At 44.6% G+C, this 19,553-nt stretch overlaps 1 protein-coding gene across 3 annotated transcripts in view; it reads right to left on the bottom strand.

Moving 5' to 3' along the window:
- The window catches only part of LOC311142979 (disks large homolog 2), a gene marked incomplete at both ends in the record, with an annotated part of 224,674 nt that overhangs the window by 170,655 nt on the left and 34,466 nt on the right, over positions 1–19,553 (bottom strand). Inside the window, one exon of one of the 3 annotated variants that reach the window (XM_084178761.1) lies at positions 11,960–12,058. The exons of the other annotated variants lie outside the window; for them this stretch is intronic. Coding sequence (XP_084034887.1) covers positions 11,960–12,058 — 99 coding nt within the window. Of the gene's footprint in view, positions 1–11,959; positions 12,059–19,553 lie in introns of those variants that run through there. 3 annotated transcript variants of the gene reach the window in all.

The following is a 19,553-nucleotide window of genomic DNA, read 5'->3' as shown; positions in this document are numbered from 1 at the left end:
ACCAGCAACAGGTGGTGCAATGCAGAGGAATGTTCACTGATTGGTCCACCTTAGCAATCAGCAGACACCCCAACGACCACCAATCAGGAACATACAGGACACCTGTGATTAGGGCAGAAGGAGAGGAAAAACACAAAAAGACACAGGATACCTGTATCCGTAACAGGCGGCCAAAGGAGGTGTTGGCTTTGGGGATGACCAGTGAGATATACCTGCTGGAGTGCAGACTACGGGTGGGTGCTGCTATGGTGACCAATGAGCTAAGATAAGGCAGGGATTTGCCTAGCAGTGATTTATAGATGGCCTGGAGCCAGTGAGTTTGACGACGAACATGTAGTGAGGACCAGCCAACAAGAGCGTACAGGTCACAGTGGTAGGTAGTGTATGGGGCTTTGGAGACAAAACGGATGGCACTGTGATAGACTACATCCAATTTGCTGAGTAGAGTGTTGGAGGCTATTTTGTAAATGACATCGCCGAAGTCAAGGATTGGTAGGATAGTCAGTTTTACGAGGGCATGTTTGGCAGCATGAGTGAAGGAGGCTTTGTTGCGAAATAGGAAGCCGATTCTAAATGTAACTTTGGATTGGCAGACATATCAGTATGGATGACGGATCACCACCTCAAGCTGAACCCTGGCAAGACGGAGCTGCTCTTCCTCCCGGGGAAGGACTGCCCGTTCCATGATCTCGCCATCACGGTTGACAACTCCGTTGTGTCCTCCTCCCAGAGTGCGAAGAGCCTTGGCGTGACCCTGGACAACACCCTGTCGTTCTCCGCTAACATCAAGGCGGTGACCCGCTCCTGCAGGTTCATGCTCTACAACATTCGGAGAGTACGACCCTGCCTTACACAGGAAGCGGCACAGGTCCTAATCCAGGCACTTGTCATCTCCCGTCTGGATTACTGCAACTCGCTGTTGGCTGGCCTCCCTGCCTGTGCCATTAAACCCCTACAACTCATCCAGAATGCCGCAGCCCGTCTGGTGTTCAACCTTCCCAAGTTCTCTCACGTCACCCCCCTCCTCCGCACACTACACTGGCTTCCAGTTGAAGCTCGCATCCGTTACAAGACCATGGTGCTTGCCTATGGAGCAGTGAGGGGAACGGCACCTCTGTACCTTCGGGCTCTGATCAGTCCCTACACCCAAACGAGGGCATTGCGTTCATCCACCTCTGGCCTGCTGGCTCCCCTTCCTCTGCGGAAGCATAGTTCCCGCTCAGCCCAGTCAAAACTGTTCGCTGCTCTGGCACCCCAATGGTGGAACAAGCTCCCTCACGACGCCAGGACAGCGGAGTCACTCACCACCTTCCGGAGACATTTGAAACCCCACCTCTTTAAGGAATACCTGGGATAGGATAAAGTAATCCTTCTACCCCCCCCCCCAAAAAAAAATGTGTAAAGTGGTTATCCCACTGGCTATAGGGTGAATGCACCAATTTGTGAGTCGCTCTGGATAAGAGCGTCTGCTAAATGACGTAAATGTGCCCTTGAGCAAGGCACTTAACCCTAATTGCTCCTGTAAGTCGCTCTGGATAAGAGCGTCTGCTAAATGACTAAAATGTAAATGTAAATGTAAATGATTGGAGATTCTTAATGTGAGTCTGGAAGGAGAGTTTACAGTCTAACCAGACACCTGGGTATTTGTAGTTGTCCACATACTCTAGGTCAGACCCGTCGAGAGTAGTGATTCTAGTCGCGTGGGCGGGTGCCAGCAGCGTTCGATTGAAGAGCATGCATTTAGTTTTACTAGTGTTTAAGAGCAGTTGGAGGCTACTGAAGGAGTGTTGTATGGCATTGAAGCTCGTTTGGAGGTTTGTTAACACAGTGTCCAATGAAGGGCCAGATGTATACAAAATGGTGTCGTCTGCGTAGAGGTGGATCTGAGAGTCACCAGCAGCAAGAGCGACATCATTGATATACACGGAGAAAAGAGTCGGCCCAAGAATTGAACCCTGTGGCACCCACATAGAGACTGCCATAGGTCCAGACAACAGGCCCTCCGATTTGACACATTGAACTCTATCTGAGAAGTAGTTGGTGAACCAGGCGAGGCAGTCATTTGAGAAACCAAGGCTATTTAGTCTGCCAATAAGAATGCGGTGGTTGACAGAGTCAAAAGCCTTGGCCAGGTCGATGAAGACGGCTGCACAGTACTGTCTATTATCGATCGCGGTTATAATATCGTTTAGGACCTTGAGCGTGGCTGAAATGCACCCATGACCAGCTCGGAAACCGGATTGCATAGCGGAGAAGGTACGGTGGGATTCGAAATGGTCGGTGATCTGTTTGTTAACTTGGCTTTCAAATACTTTCGAAAGGCAGGGCATGATGGATATAGGTCTGTAACAGTTTGGATCTAGAGTGTCACCCCCTTTGAAGAGGGGGATGACCGCGGCAGCTTTCCAATCTCTGGGGATCTCAGACGTTACGAAAGAGAGGTTGAACAGGCTAGTAATAGGGGTTGCGACATTTTCGGCGGCTAGTTTTAGAAAGAAAGGGTCCAGATTGTCTAGCCCAGCTGATTTGTAGGGGTCCAGATTTTGCAGCTCTTTCAGAACATCAGCTGTCTGAATTTGTGTGAAGGAGAAGCGGGGGGGGCATGGGCAAGTTGCAGCGGAGGGTGCAGAGTTGGTGGCCGGGGTAGTGTTAGCCAGGTGGAAAGCATGGCCAGCCATAGCAAAATGCTTGTTGAAATTCTCGATTATTGTAGATTTATCGGTGGTGATAGTGTTTCCTAGCCTCAGTGCAGTGGGCAGCTGGGAGGAAGTGCTCTTATTCTCCATGGACTTTACAGTGTCCCAAAACTTTTTGGAGTTAGTGCTACAGGATGCAAATTTCTGTTTGAAAAAGTTAGCCTTTGCTTTCCTGACTGCTTGTGTATATTGGCTCCTAACTTCCCTGAAAAGTTGCATATCGCGGGAGCTATTTGATGCTAATGCAGTACGCCACAGGATGTTTTTGTGCTGGTCAAGGCCAGTCAAGTCTGAGGAGAACCAGGGGCTATATCTGTTCTTAGTTCTGTATTTTTTGAATGGGGCATGTTTATTTAAGATTGAGAGGAAAGCACTTTTAAAGAACAGCCAGGCATCCTCTACTGACATAATGAGATCTATATCCATCCAGGATACCTGGGCCAGGTCAATTAGGAAGGCCTGCTCGCTAAAGTGTTTTAGGAAGCGTTTGACAGTGATGAGGGGTGGTCGTTTGAACGCGGACCCGTTACGGACGCAGGCAATAAGGCAGTGATCGCTGAGATCCTGGTTGAAGACAGCGGAGGTGTATTTAGAGGTTAATTAGTCAGGATGATATCTATGAGGGTACCCATGTTTACGGATTTAGGGTTGTACCTGGTAGGTTCGTTGATAATTTGTGTGAGATTGAGGGCATCTAGTTTGGATTGTAGGATGGCCGGGGTGTTAAGCATATCCCAATTTAGGTCACCAAGCAGTACGAACTCTGAGGATAAATGGGGGGCAATCAATTCACATATGGTGTCCAGGGCACAGCTGGGGGCTGAGGGGGGTCTGTAGCAAGCGGCAACAGTGAGAGACTTATTTCTGGAAAGGTGGATTTTTAGAAGTAGGAGCTCAAACTGTTTGGGCACAGACCTGGATAGTATGATAGAGCTCTGCAGGCTATCTCTACAGTAGATTGCAACTCCACCCCCTTTGGCAGTTCTATCTAGACGGAAAATGTTATAGTTGGGGATGGAAATGTCCAAATTTTTGGTGGCCTTCCTAAGCCAGGATTCAGACACTGCTAGAACATCAGGGTTGGCGGAGTGTGCTAACGCAGTGAATAACTCAAACTTAGGAAGTAGACTTCTGATATTAACATGCAAGAAACCAAGGCTTTTGCGATTACAGAAGTCAACAAATGATAGTGCCTGGGGAGTAGGAGTGATACTGAGGGCTGCAGGGCCTGGGTTAGCCTCTACATCACCAGAGGAACAGAGGAGGACTAGAATAAGGATACGGCTAAAGGCTTTAAGAACTGGTCTTCTAGTGTGTTGGGTACATAGAATAAAGGGGGCAGATTTCCGGGCGTGGTAGAAAAGATTCAGGGCATTATGTACAGACAAGGATATGGAAGGATATGAGTAAAGTGGAGGTAAACCTAAGCGTTGGGTAACAATGAAAGAGATAGCATCACTGGAGGCACCAATTGAGTCGGTCTCCGCGTGTATGGGGGGTGGGACAAAGGAGCTATCTAAGGCAGGTTTAGCTGGGCTGGGGGATCTACAGTGAAATAGTACAATTAGAAATAACCTAAACAACAATAAGCTAACCATATTGACATGGGAGAGAGGCATAAAGCAATCACAGGTGTAATTTGAGAGAGCTAAGACAACAGCTGGTAATGACGACACAGTTTGGGCTGAGGCTAAACATAAACAGGATGCGGTACCGTAAAAAGGAGCAGTCCAGCAGGCATCAGCTGTATAGCTGAGTTATCATAAGGTCCGGTGAACAGCAATAGGATAGTTCGGAGGTAGTTCGGGGGCTGCTAAAGCACTAGCGAGCAAGAGGCCACGGCTAGCGTGTGCTAGCGGGCCGGGTCTAGATGAATCCGGAGTTCAAGGTATGTTCTGGGTCGATAACGCGCTGTGCAGACAGTGCAGACTGGCCGAATAATAGTCCAGGCTAGAGCTGGCTGGTAGGTAGTGCAGGCCACGGACAATGGTGAAAAACCACTAACGGTAGCTGATAGCAAGTAGCTAGTTAGCTGGCTACTCCCGTCCGGTAGACCGAGAGGTAGATGGCCGGGATATGGGCCTGGCTCTAGGCTAGCTCGAGGCTAACTGGTGCTTGCATCGGGGGCAGTGGTCATTAGCCAAACAGCAACATCCATTCGGTTGCGGCTAGCTAGTTGCGATCCGGTGATTAATGTCCAGTGATTAAATTATTCCGGCAGAAAAATCCAATGTTCTGGGTGAAATAACGCTAACTGTGGCTAATAGCAAGTAGCTAGTTAGCTGGCTAGCTAGTTTCAACTGGAGATTCTAGATAAAAGGTAAGTCAATAATAGAATCCGTTCCACATTGAGTGAGGCGGGTTGCAGGAAAGTATATTTTGTAGAAGGATGAAAAGTCTGATAGGGAAATATGTACGAAAAATACAAAAAAACTGGGTATTTACAGGCTATTTACAGACACACGACAAAAACAGGACTGCACTACTACGCCATCTTGGGACCAGTGATGATATTGCAGCTTCTCCTGCTACTGAGAAGAAGGTAGGGACAGATGTCATGCCTACTACATATGACTTCTCTCTGAAAGGGGTCAAGGGAGACTACATTTCTGAATTAATCAAACAAATGTGCCAGTACTGTATGACGTGTGAGGGATCTTTACTTGAATGCACTACATTATGCAGAGGTTTCATGATGTGCCATGGGTGGCTGTAGGGTTGCCTGATGGGCTGTGCGCTGCTCATGTATAGGGTAACGCTGTGCTGTGCTCAGTGTGCTGAGGGTCAGAAAGGCTCAGCTCGTGGAGACGGGATGAGACAAGAATGTGAGGTGGTATGGCCAAGGGCTGATTCTGAGCTCTGAGCGGATTTGTTTGGAATCTCCTCGTGGTTGTGTGCACTGACCCCTTTTCCGTGGCTTTATATACCAACTCATCAATCTGCCAGCCCTAATTTCTGTTCTCCAAGACGAGAAGGGTGGGTGGAAGGGAGGAATAGCTGAGTTAGGAAAAAGAAGGGAAGCACCTGCCCTCTCCCCATATGGTTCGAGAGTTCTACTTTCATTACTGTTTTTATTAAATTTCTGACTAATGTACAGAATAATTTTATTTCTGGTGATAAATGCATTCGAAAATTGAGGCGCGACACTCTCCATTATTAAAATATAATTTACTGTAAATCTATTAAAAACAGTGTGACGTGCCTCCCGAGTGGCACAGCAGTCTAAGGCACTGCATCGCAGTGCTTGAGGCGTCACTACAAACCCGGGTTCGATCCCAGGCTGTGTCACAGCCGGCCGTGACCGGGAGACCCATGAGGCAGCACACAATTGGCCCAGTGTCGTCCGGGTTAGGGGAGGCCGGCATTTCCTTGTCCCATCGCGTTCTAGCGACTCCTTGTGGCGGGCCGGGCACCTGCAAGCTGACTCGGTCACCAGCTGGACGGTGTTTCCTCCGACACATTGGTGCGGCTGGCTTCCGGATTAAGAGAGCAATGTGTCAAGAAGCAGTGCGGCTTGGCAGGGTCGGGTTTTGGAGGATGCATGGCTCTCGATCTTCACCTCTCTCGAGTCCATAGGGGAGTTGTAGCGATGGGACAAGACTGTAACTACCAATTGGATATTTCACGAAATTGGGGAGAAAAATAGTTATGTTAAAAATATATATATATATTATAATAATAATAATAATAATACAGTGTGACGCTTCGGTCATAGACCTTCATCAGACAGATCATTTTTAGAACCTGGTGATAAATGCAACCATGTCCTTCTGCACTTGGTACTTTCCAGTTTCTTTCCAGAAGCCCAACAATCCTGTCTGTCGCCATATAAATACTACAGTAACTCACTCATTTAGCAGCCTGAAATGAGAAGAAGAAGCAATTGTTTACCCAGAGTTTCAACAAACCCTAGTGAAATGTATTCCACCCAATGCAATCGCTAGTTGCAGTACTCAGAACTCCTTGGATAATGTGTCGTTCCATCTATGTAGAATGTAATTTTGTTCATTGCGTGTGGCTTTCCCTGGGGAAAATGTAGCCCTATACATGCATGTGCAATTATCATATACAGTAGCGAACCTGCATTCATAAGCATAATTTCTTTGTGATGAGATGAGCTCTGTATGGATAATAGAACCTGAATCCAATTCTCCCTGTGCATTACAGTTTTAAACCAAACCTACTACAAAGCATAGCACCTGAATGACTGTTAAATCAATGTTTGACCTTTGCATGACAATTTAATCTCTCAAGCGACAACCAATTGATTTGCCAAAAACCTGTCCCTCTATGCTGCTATTGCTCAGCAGTTGAAGCTGAGTTTGTTGGAATGTGTGTGTGTGTGTGTGTGTCAGAAATATTGGATTTGTTACCTTTCCAAGAGCCATTGTCTTACAAATAGCAATACAGTGAGCATAACATTTCAAAGATACTCTACATGCTTCAATTTGGGTGTTATTTAACCAATCAGAGTCTAAGCCCTGTCTAAGCCTGTAGTCCCCTGTAGCTCAGTTGGTAGAGCATGGCGCTTGCAACGCCAGGGTTGTGGGTTTGTTTCCCACAGGGGGCCAGTATGAAAATGTATGCACTCACTAACTGTAAGTCGCTCTGGATAAGAGTGTCTGCTAAATGACTAAAATGTAAGCCTTGGGGGGGTTCTACTAAGCTATATGGAATTGTTTTAAGAAGGTCATACCAAGGATCATTTAGCTATTTAATTTAGAATTTTAAGACCCCTTAAAGTATATATATAAAACAAATATATATATATACAAAAGTATGTGGACGCCCCTTTAAATTAGTGTATTTGGCTATTTCAGGCACACCCATTGCTGACAGGTGTATAAAATCGAGCACACAGCCATGCAATCGCCATAGACAAACATTGGTAGTAGAATGGCCGTACTGAAGAGCTCAGTGACTTTCAATGTGGCACCGTCATAGGATGCCACCTTTCCAACAAGTCAGTTCATAAAATTTCTGCCCTGCTAGAGCTGCCCCGGTCAACTGTAAGTGCTGTTATTGTGAAGTGGAAACGTCTAGGACCAACAACGGCTCAGCCGCGAAGTGGTAAGCTACACAAGCTCACAGAACGGGACCGCCGAGTGCTGAAGCGTTTAGCGCGTAAAAATCGCCTGTCCTCGGTTGCAACACTCACTACCGCAGGGTTCTTCAATTCCGGTCCTGGAGGGCCGAAACACCTCTGTTTTTCATCCTCTCCTTCTAATCAGGGGCTAATTCAGACCTGGGACACCAGGTGAGTGCAATTAACTACCAGGTAGAAATAAAAAACAGAAGTGTTTCGGCCCTCCAGGACCGGAATTGAAGAACCCTGCACTACCGAGTTCCAAACTGCCTCTGGAAGCAAAGTCAGCACAAGAACTGTTCGTCGGGAGCTTCATGAAATGGGTTTCCATGGCCGAGCAGCCGCACACAAGCCTAAGATCACCATGCACAATGCAAGCATCGGCTGGAGTGGTGTAAAGCTTGCCGCCATTGGACTCTGGAGCAGTGGAAACATGTTCTCTGGAGTGATGAATCACGCTTCACCATCTGGCAGTCCAACGGACAAATCTGTGTTTGGCGGATGCCAGGAGAACGCTACCTGCCCAAATGCATAGTGCCAACTGTAAAGTTTGGTGGAGGAGTTATAATGGTATGGGGCTGTTTTTCATGGTTCGGGCTAGGTTAGTTCCAGTGAAGGGAAATCTTAATGCTACATTATAGACAATTCTGTGCTTCCAACTTTGTGGCAACATTTTGTGGCAGGTCCTTCCCTGTTTCAGCATGACAATGTCCCTGTGCACAAAGCAAGGTCCATACAGAAATGGTTTGTCAAGATCGGTGTGGAAGAACTTGACTGGCCTGCACAGAGCCCTAACCTCAACCCCATCTAACACCTTTGGGATGAATTTGAATGCCAACTGCGAGCCAGGCCTAATCGGCCAACATCAGTGCCCGACCTGCACAGAGCCCTAACCTCAACCCCATCTAACACCTTTGGGATGAATTTGAATGCCAACTGCGAGCCAGGCCTAATCGGCCAACATCAGTGCCCGACCTCACTACTGCTCTTGTGGCTGAATGGAAGCAAGTCCCCGCAGCAATGTTCCAACATCTAGTGGAAAGCCTTCACAGAAGAGTGGAGGTTGTTATAGCAGCAAAGGGGGGACCAACTCCATATTAATGCCCATGATTTTGGAATGAGATGTTCGACGAGCAAGTGTCCACATACTTTTGATCATATAGTGTACTTCTATTCATTTCTTCAACTGGTACTGGGGGACCTTCATACGAGTCTTGTGATGCCTGTGGGCGTCCTAGAGCAAAACAACCGACATCTACATATTAGTGCGTAGCCCAAATGGTTTAGACGCTACAGACAGAAGTTGGCAGATCAGCTGTACCGACTTCAGACGAGTCTCCTGACACTTGTGGAGGTCGTAGAGCAAAACGGAGAACACCGTTCAGACGCTACAGACGATTTTGTGAGAAGACCGATTTTCGGGATGTCTCATGGTCTGACCGACACCGCTCTAGCTCTGTTACCTTTCACCGCCAATGTGGAAGTGCGACATTGGCGGATGCGGTGGATTGAGATGCATCCAATGCAAAAAAACATATCTCCTAGCTTAAACGGACAGATTGTTATGGATATTTTATTATTATGCTAATTAGATTTCTGCGGGGGCGGGACATCGACCTTAGGGGGTTAAAGGCCAAATGCAGCTGTTTTTATCACAATATCAAATCATTTCTGGGTAACAATTAAGTACCTTACTGTAATCGTTTTCCATTAAAATGATCAAAAAGAAACAAAAATAGCTTTTTTGCAAACAACTATTTCTCAAGCAAGAATTTTGCTAGAACTGTCTGGGAGTGGTCTGAGTGAGGGACCTAATTGGAGGGGCCTAATGTGAGGGACATGTAGCCTGAAAACTAGCTGGTATTGACAGAGAGGTTTGGAACACTCTTTGTTATTGGTCTATTAACTTATACCGCCTGGTGATGTCACCAGGCAAACCAAAACCCCACCCATGCAAAACCTGCTGATTAGAAGGTCCTGTGTAAATTGCATTTTCAACCAGCAACTATCAGGAAATAACACTGATCAAATTTCTTCACACTTTTACAGTGTTAGTTTCATCAACAATATGATACGAAACACAGGGAAAACAGAATTTTGACTGCACTGGGCCTTTAAGCTTGTAGAGACAAGGAAGTTAGCTCTATAGTGGTCTCTGTCTCTCTCCCTCGCCCTTCCTCCAACTCTCTCTCCCCTGTCTCTGGTGTAGAGGGAGCGTGGATCACTGACGCTGAGATTCGCTGTACCTTGTTAAACTTCTTTAGCTGACAAAAATAACTGGGCAGGCTAGTGCCCGAAATCAGGCACTAGGCTGTTTTTATTTATTTAATTTATTTATATAAAAACTATAAGTCTGACAGTGTCAGATTTGGTAGCATTGGATTTGGCTGGCTGCTGTGCTTCCAATGGTATGTATTATAATGGTACTACCCCACCTAATTCCATATGCGTACCTGCTAAATTTTCCATTGGCTCATAAGAGGCTCATGAGATGTCAACAGGCTTAACCCGAATTTCGTGTTAGGTAGAGCGAACTTCAAGGTACCATTATTTTCGTCTCGACCGGAAGAATCCAAAGACATGTATTTCGTCACTGTAAGACTTGACATCAGCCCCCAGACATCTTTAAAAGCTCAAATACAATAACATTTTCAATAAATATGCGTGTGTTTGTCTCATTTGGACACAAGTTGTACCAAAATAAGCTCTACAGTGAAATTCATGGAACTAGTGCCACAGAATGAGAATTTTAGATTTTTTTGTACAATTACTGATAACTTCACAATACATTTGAACAGTATAAGACACATAATTCTAAATGTAATCTCATTTGAAAAAAAATTGAAACTATATTTGGAAAGGATTCATACTCAACATTTTTATAGAAAAAAATGTTTTTATGATGTGATGTGGTAATTCAGTACGTCTCACACAAATATGAATACAGTCCACTGTGTTCCACAGCTTTGCAGCTTTCTTTGGATATAAAGGTTTACTAGTCTGTTCTTCATGGCCCTCTCTATATTGTATTTTACCTGGGCATAGCAAATATAGGCACATCTCTCAAAAGCTCTGAATTAGCTGCAATGGGATTCCTGAGTCATGCCTCTGTGACAGGGAGAAAAAAGTCTAGGCATTCTGCGACTATCACTATAGCATATCATTAGACCGCATCAGGATTTGTAAAAACATTTTTTTTTTTTTTGAAAAAAAGAAAGAGAAATGTGAAAACAACACAGTGAAAACATGTTGAAATTGGACTCCCTCGACAAATTTGGATCCCTATTCATTCTACTTTACTACATTACTAAAAGCAATGGGAAGCTAAAACGATTCCTCAATGGGTGACGTAAGGCCTAAGTACTGTTCTAGGTACAAACACATTATAGCATGTGCACCTATCTAGGCACAAACCCAGTCCCTTTGACACAGCCTAGGCAGTAATGGATAGTGAAATGAGGAGGAGGAGGGGAAAGTTCAGGCAATTTTTTCTGCAGGCATGATTCACTTTCTATAGGATCTGAATCACCTTATTAACGTGATCCACACAGCTGACGGAGCGACACAAAGCTCTCAGGCTTGAACTGATGTGTTCTGAGCACTGTTCTTCCGAGAGACGAAAGCAAATGGGGAAAACCAAAAGGAAGAGCAGAGAGTAGAGTAACACGTGACATCGCTGTGCCTTGGAACGGAGTAACCGTGACCTTTCCACTAAGGTTGACGAGGAGCGACTGTAAGAGGATGTGAGAACGGTGTCTAGTCATGCATATGCCTAAGATCTGGCTTCATTAAGTCTCGGGCAATATTAATATGGGCTTATGTATTTAATGCTGATAGTGGGAAAATATGCAATCATCACAGCTCTAATGCAAAGGACTCTTGGCTTTCGCATCCTATGAAATTCAAAATATCTCATAAAGAAAATATATGCGAGCAGTATACATCATTTACACAATACACTCCTTTTCTGACAATTCCCTCTAGGTGCATAAAAACCATACATTAATATAACCAGAACCCCACGCATCAACATCAACTGTCCTTCAACAACTAACAGGGCTCAACAGTCACAGTGGTGAGTTGCCTACCTTACACAACCAGAGCCCTTCAAATCAACATCAACTGTACTTCAACGACAAACGAGGCACTCAACAGTCAACAGCAGTCAGCCGCCTACCTTGCATCCGAACATCAACGACAAAGTGTTGTTGGTGCATGTAACTTTGCAATGACAGAGCATGGGCTTGCAGTCAGGGCTTTTGACAATGGGAGACATTCCTTTAGAGCTGCAAGGCGGTTGTAGCTCCAGCTCCAAGGTAGTAGAGAGTAGTAGACAGTAGTAGTAGACAGTAGTAGTAGACAGTAGTAGTAGACAGTAGTAGTAGACAGTAGTAGTAGACAGTAGACGATGAGATGTTGAGAAGAGGAGAGTGCACATGCAGCATAAGAGAGCGGCTTTACTTCTGGCTGAGCGCGAGTCTATACCCTGCACACTCACACACTCTCCCGCTTTCTCTCTCTCGCTCTCACACACTTTTTGTCTGTCTTGCTCACCCTCATGCACACATTCAGTATACACACACACTCTCTCACACACACACACACACACACACACACACACACACACACACACAGAGCCATGACGTGCCCAGTGCTTCTCTCTTTTATACTCCATGCTTTCCTCTCCATCCACTCTTTCTCTCTGTAAAGCTGCTTCTCCTCTCTCTCTTATCCACACCCTCACCCTGGCACCGCAATCTCTTATTCGCTAATCTGAGACAACTCCTACTCTTTTGGAATAAGCTTGGTTTTTCTATTGGTCTCCAAACATTGAAGACACGAAACAATACAATACAATGTCATATGATACGATAGATACAATATGATACTTTATTGTCCACTTTCATTTAAAAAAGTGTGAGCCCAGTGGTATACTAAGATACAATACAATACAAAAAAATCTACAAAATGCACTCATTACAGGACTCTACACAACATCGTGTGAGGATGTTATGTTTAATGCCCAGCTGTCTCGTCCATCTGATTAATATTCTGGGATATGACATCATAATTTCACATGAATGCATACGAAGACTGAACAAAAACAGATACTGTATAAACCCAAAAGTGAAAGTTTAGAAGATACATTTTATCAGGTAAAAAGGGCTGTTGTTATTCATATGCATTAATTGCCTGACGACTCAAACGGAATACTTCCGCTGCTCTATTGTTCACTAAGAAACTAACGTCCGTGGGCGTGGCGTAGCTTTCGGTTGGAGCAAGGAGTTTGGGTAAATGTCAGGCAAATGTATTATAGGATTTCATTCAATTTTAGAATTTATTTGTGGGCTTTTTATTTTATTTTATCAGGGCTAGTAGGGTAACTAGTGTAATTGTACAAATGGTTAATATGAATTGCATCATATTTGCTTTAAGCTGTTGTGACAGGTGAGAACGATGCATTCTGGTAAATATTTTGGCACAAATCAGGTGCTGCTTGAATGAATCTTGATGCCATTCTCAAAACAAACACTTTTTTTTATCAAAGCTAACCTGCTAAAATACCCTAGGCAAGGAAACCCACATCAATCTCACAACAGTTTGTGTTCCTCAGGAGACGTCAGTGCTATGATTTATCCAGCCATCTCCCATAAACTAGAGTATTTAAACGTGTGACAGTGCAGGGGAGCTGAACCCAGCCCCTGCCCGGCGGGATGCCCATGTGAGTGTGGAGGGCCAGGATTAGGGAATTTGAGAGGGTGCTGGATCTTCCGAGGTGTTGGAGTCAAGGTGAAAATTGTGAGTTGACACCCCAGGAAGATCACTTTGGAAAAAAATTATGAGCCTCCTGCTTCCTACCCCAGATCATATGGAGGCATAATAATAACAATAATAATAATAATAATAATAATAATAATAATAATAATAAATATATTCAGTACCAGTCAAATGTTTGGACACAACTACTAATTCAAGGGTTTTTCTTTATTTTTACTATTTTCTACATTGTAGAATAATAGTGAAGATATCAAAACTATGAAATAACACATATGGAATCATGTAGTAACAAAAAAATATATTTAATATTTGACATTATTCATAGTAGCCACCCTTTGCCTTGATGACAGCTTTGCACACTCTTGACATTCTCTCAACCAGCTTCATGAGGAATGCTTTTCCAACAGTCTTGAAGGAGTTCCCACATATGCTGAGCACTTGTTGGCTGCTTTTCCTTCACTCTGCGGTCCCTCATCCCAATCCATCTCAATTGGGTTGAGGTCGGGGGATTGTGGAAGCCAGGTCATCTGATGCAGCGCTCCATCACTCTCCTTCTTGGTCAAATAGCCCTTACACAACCTGGATGTGTGTTGGGTCATTGTCCTGTTGAAAAACAAATGATAGTCCCACTAAGCACAAACTAGATGGGATGGCGTATCGCTGCAGAATTCTGTGGTGGCCATGCTGGTTAAGTGTGCCTTGAAATCTAAATCAATCACAGACAGTGTCACCAGCAAAGCACCCCCACACCATCACACCTCCTTCTCCATGCATCACGGTTGGAACCACACATGCAGAGATCATCCGTTCACCTACTCTGCGTCTCACAAAGACACGGCGGTTGGAACCAAAAATCTCCAATTTGGACTCATCAGCCCAAAGGACAGATTTCCACTGGTCTAATGTCCATTGCTCATGTTTCTTGGCTCAAGCAAGTCTCTTCTTCTTATTGGTGTCCTTAAGTAGTGGTTTCTTTGCAGCAAATCGACCATGAAGGCCTGATTCACGCAGTCTCCTCTGAACAGTTGATGTTGAGATGTGTCTGTTACTTGAACTCTGTGAAGCATTTATTTGGGCTGCAATCACAGGTGCAGTTAACTCTAATGAACTTATCCTCTGCAGCAGAGGTAACTCTGGGTCTTCCTTTCCTATGGCGGTCCTCATGAGAGCCAGTTTCATCATAGCGCTTGATGGCTTTTGCGACTGCACTTGAAGAAACTTTCAAAGTTCTTGAAATCTTCCGGATTGACTGACCTTCATGTCTTAAAGTAATGATGGACTGTCTTTTCTCTTTGCTTATTTGAGCTGTTCTTGCCATAATATGGACTTGGTCTTTTACCAAATAGGGCTATCTTCTGTATACCACCCCTACCTTGTCACAACACAACTGATTGTCTCAAACGCATTAAGAAGGAAAGAAATTCCACAAATTAACTTTTAAGAAGGCACACCTGTTAATTGAAATGGATTCCAGGTGACTACCTCATGAAGCTGGTTGAGAGAATGCCAAGAGTGTGCAAAGCTGTCATCAAGGCAAAGGGTTGCTACTTCGAAGAATTTCAAACATAAAATATATTTTGATTTGTTTAACACTTTTTTGGTTACTATATGATTCCATGTGTGTTATTTCATAGTTTTTATTCTACAATGTAGAAAATAGTACAAATAAAGAAAAACCCTGGAATGAGTAGGTGTGTCCAAACTTTTTACTGGTACTGTATATATACACTGCTCAAAAAAATAAAGGGAACACTTAAACAACACAATGTAACTCCAAGTCAATCACACTTCTGTGAAATCAAACTGTCCACTTAGGAAGCAACACTGATTGACAATAAATGTCACATGCTGTTGTGCAAATGGAATAGACAACAGGTGGAAATTATAGGCAATTAGCAAGACACCCCCAATAAATGACTGGTTTTGCAGGTGGTGACCACAGACCACTTCTCAGTTCCTATGCTTCCTGGCTGATGTTTTGGTCACTTTTGAATGCTGGCGGTGCTTTCATTCTAGTGGTAGCATGAGATGGAGTCTACAACCCACACAAGTGGCTCAGGTAGTGCAGCTCATCCAGGATGGCACATCAATGCGAGCTGTGGCAAGAAGGTTTGCTGTGTCTGTCAGCGTAGTGTCCAGAGCATGGAGGCGCTACCAGGAGACAGGCCAGTACATCAGGAGACGTGGAGGAGGCCGTAGGAGGGCAACAACCCAGCAGCAGGACTGCTACCTCCGCCTTTGTGCAAGGATGAGCAGGAGGAGCACTGCCAGAGCCCTACAAAATGACCTCCAGCAGGCCACAAATGTGCATGTGTCTGCTCAAACGGTCAGAAACAGACTCCATGAGGGTGGTATGAGGGCCCGACGTCCACAGGTGGGAGTTGTGCTTACAGCCCAACACCGTGCAGGACGTTTGGCATTTGCCAGAGAACACCAAGATTGGCAAATTCGCCACTGGCGCCCTGTGCTCTTCACAGATGAAAGCAGGTTCACACTGAGCACATGTGACAGACGTGACAGAGTCTGGAGACGCTGTGGAGAACGTTCTGCTGCCTGCAACATCCTCCAGCATGACCGATTTGGCAGTGGGTCAGTCATGGTGTGGGGTGGCATTTCTTTGGGGGGCCGCACAGCCCTCCATGTGCTCGCCAGAGGTAGCCTGACTGCCATTAGGTACCGAGATGAGATCCTCAGACCCCTTGTGAGACCATATGCTGGTGCGGTTGGCCCTGGGTTCCTCCTAATGCAAGACAATGCTAGACCTCATGTGGCTGGAGTGTGTCAGCAGTTCCTGCAAGAGGAAGGCATTGATGCTATGGACTGGCCCGCCCGTTCCCCAGACCTGAATCCAATTGAGCACATCTGGGACATCATGTCTCGCTCCATCCACCAACGCCACGTTGCACCACAGACTGTCCAGGAGTTGGCGGATGCTTTAGTCCAGGTCTGGGAGGAGATCCCTCAGGAGACCATCCAGGAGACCTCTTCAGGAGCATGCCCAGGCGTTGTAGGGAGGTCATACAGGCACGTGGAGGCCACACACACTACTGAGCCTCATTTTGACTTGTTTTAAGGACATTACATCAAAGTTGGATCAGCCTGTATTGTGGTTTTCCACTTTAATTTTGAGGGTGACTCCAAATCCAGACCTCCATGGGTTGATAAATTTGATTTCCATTGATAATTTTTGTGTGATTTTGTTGTCAGCACATTCAACTATGTAAAGAAAAAAGTATTTAATAAGATTATTTCATTCATTCAGATCTAGAATGTGTTATTTTAGTGTTCCCTTTATTTTTTTGAGCAGTGTATATATATATATATATATATATATATATATATATATATATATATATTTATTTTTAATATTTTTAACATTGTAGAATAATAGTGAAGACATCAAAACTATGAAATAACACAAATGGAATCATGTAGTAACCAAAAAAGTGTTAAACAAATCAAAATATATTTTATATTTGAGATTCTTCAAATAGCCACCCTTTGCCTTGATGACAGCTTTGCACACTCTTGGCATTCTCTCAACCAGCTTCATAAGGTATTCACCTAGAATGCATTTAAATTGACAGGTGTGCCTTCTTAAAAGTTAATTTGCTTAATGCGTTTGAGCCAATCAGTTGTGTTGTGACAAGGTGGGGGGGTATACAGAAGATAGCCCTATTTGGTAAAAGACCAAGTCCATATTATGGCAAGAACAGCTCAAATAAGTAAAGAGAAACAACAGTCCGTCATTATTTTAAGACATGAAGGTCAGTCAATATGGAACATTTCAAGAACTTGGAAAGTTTCTTCAAGTGCAGTCGCAAAAACCATCAAGCGCTGATCAAACTGGGTCTCATGAGAACCGCCACAGGAATGGAAGACCCAGACTTACCTCTGCTGCAGAGGATAAGTTCATTAGAGTTACCAGCCTCAGAAATTGCAGCCCAAATAAATGCTTCACAGAGTTCAAGTCACAGACACATCTCAACATCAACTATTCAGAGGAGACTGCGTGAATCAGGCCTTCAAGGTCGAATTGCTGCAAAGAAACCACTACTAAATGACACCAATAAGAAGATGAGACTTGCTTGAGCCAAGAAACACGAGCAATGGATATTAGACCGGTAGAAATGTGTCCTTTGGTCTGGAGTCCAAATTGGAGATATTTGGTTCCAACCGCTGTGTCTTTGTGAGACGCGGTGTGGGTGAACGGATGATCTCTGCATGTGTAGTTCCTACCGTAAAGCACGGAGGAGGAGGTGTTATGGTGTGGGGGTGCTTTGCTGTTGACACTGTCTGTTATTTATTTAGAATTCAACCAGCATGGCTACCACAGCATTCTGCAGCGATACGCCATCCCATCTGGTTTGGGCTTAGTGGGACTATCATTTGTTTTTCAACAGGACAATGACCCAACACACCTCCAGGCTGTGTAAGGGCTATTTTACCAAGAAGGAGAGTGATGGACAGCTGTATCAGATGACCTGGCCTCCACAATCCCCCGACCTCAACCCAATTGAGATGGTTTGGGATGAGTCGGACGGCAGAGTGAAGGAAAAGCAGCCAACAAGTGCTCAGCATATGTGGGAACTCCTTCAAGACTGTTGGAAAAGCATTCCAGGTGAAGCTGGTTGAGAGAATGCCAAGAATGTGCAAAGCTGTCATAAAGGCAAAGGGTGGCTATTTGAAGAATCTCAAATATAAAATACATTTTGATTTGTTTAACACTTTTTTGGTTACTACATGATTCCATATGTGCTATTTCATAGTTTTGAGGTCTTCACTATTATTCTACAATGTAGAAAATAGAACAAATAAAGAAAAACCCTGGAATGAGTAGTTGTGTCCAAACTTTTGACTGGTACTGTATATATGCCATTTAGCAGACGCTTTTCTCCAAAGCAACTTACATTCACGCATGCATACATTTTCTTATGGGTTGCCCCAGCGGGAATCAAACCCACAATCCTGGCATTGCAAGTGCCATGTTTGTATTTGTATTTATTAGGGATCCCCATGTTACCCACTGAGCCACACAGGACCTCATTCAATACTCTGGACCTGCTGCTTAAGAGCTGCTTTTGAGTTGTCCAATCCATCCACCAGCACCACAGAGGTGAGAATCCAGTAAATAGTCCCAAACACTGGTATAACAGCCTTGACTATTATGGAGCGTCAGCGGTTAATAAGAAATACTATATTGAGCCGATATACACAGGATCCAACCAAAATGCCCCTCGGGTGTGTGCGTGTATGTGTGTATGCATGCCTCAGACAGGCAGCATACTGTAGGCTCCCACAGTGCAGGTTGAGCAGATAAAAACATTATTTATTCCTTGTATCAAATACATTTCTTAATGGCAATAGACAATAACCAGTATCAAGAAGCTCTGGTTTACAGATCGCACTGATATGTGTATGGCATCCATACATTTTTATACAGCAGCAAGACTCTATATAATGTAATGTCATAATGGACAGTGTCAATATTAGGACAGCCTCAGTTTCAGCTGGACTTGTTCAATCTCAGCAGGACTTTAATTAATGTCTAACATTTCCATTCATGATATCAAATGTGAGCGGAAATCTAACAATAACACGGTCACAGTAAACATACCACAGAAGCCAGATGAATCTCCATAGGGTAGCACAGAGAGGATCCACTGCTGTGCAGTAAAGCGAGAGGCTGCATCCCTCTCTAGTTCTAATTAGGCCTGGGGGTAGGTGGTGGAGAAGGCTGTCTGTCAGTAGGGGGTTGCACTGAATATATGGAAATCATGCACTAAAACACGCACACAAAACGATCAGTCTCTCTCACTCTCAGTCTCTCTCTCTCAGTTTCTCTCTCTCTGTCTCTCTCTCTGTCTCACTCTCTCTTTCTCACTCTCTCTTTCTCACTCTCTCTGTCTCTCTCTGTCTCGCTCCTCTCTAGCTCCTCTCTCGCTCCTCTCTCTCCTCTCTCTCTCACCCCTAGCCTGCCTGTAGTGGAGTGG

Source organism: Coregonus lavaretus, assembly GCF_964263955.1.
Source record: "Coregonus lavaretus genome assembly, chromosome: 15".
NCBI lineage: Eukaryota > Metazoa > Chordata > Actinopteri > Salmoniformes > Salmonidae > Coregonus > Coregonus lavaretus.
The sequence above is the reverse complement of the archived record's forward strand: the minus strand, read 5'-3'. Positions and strand labels throughout refer to the sequence as shown.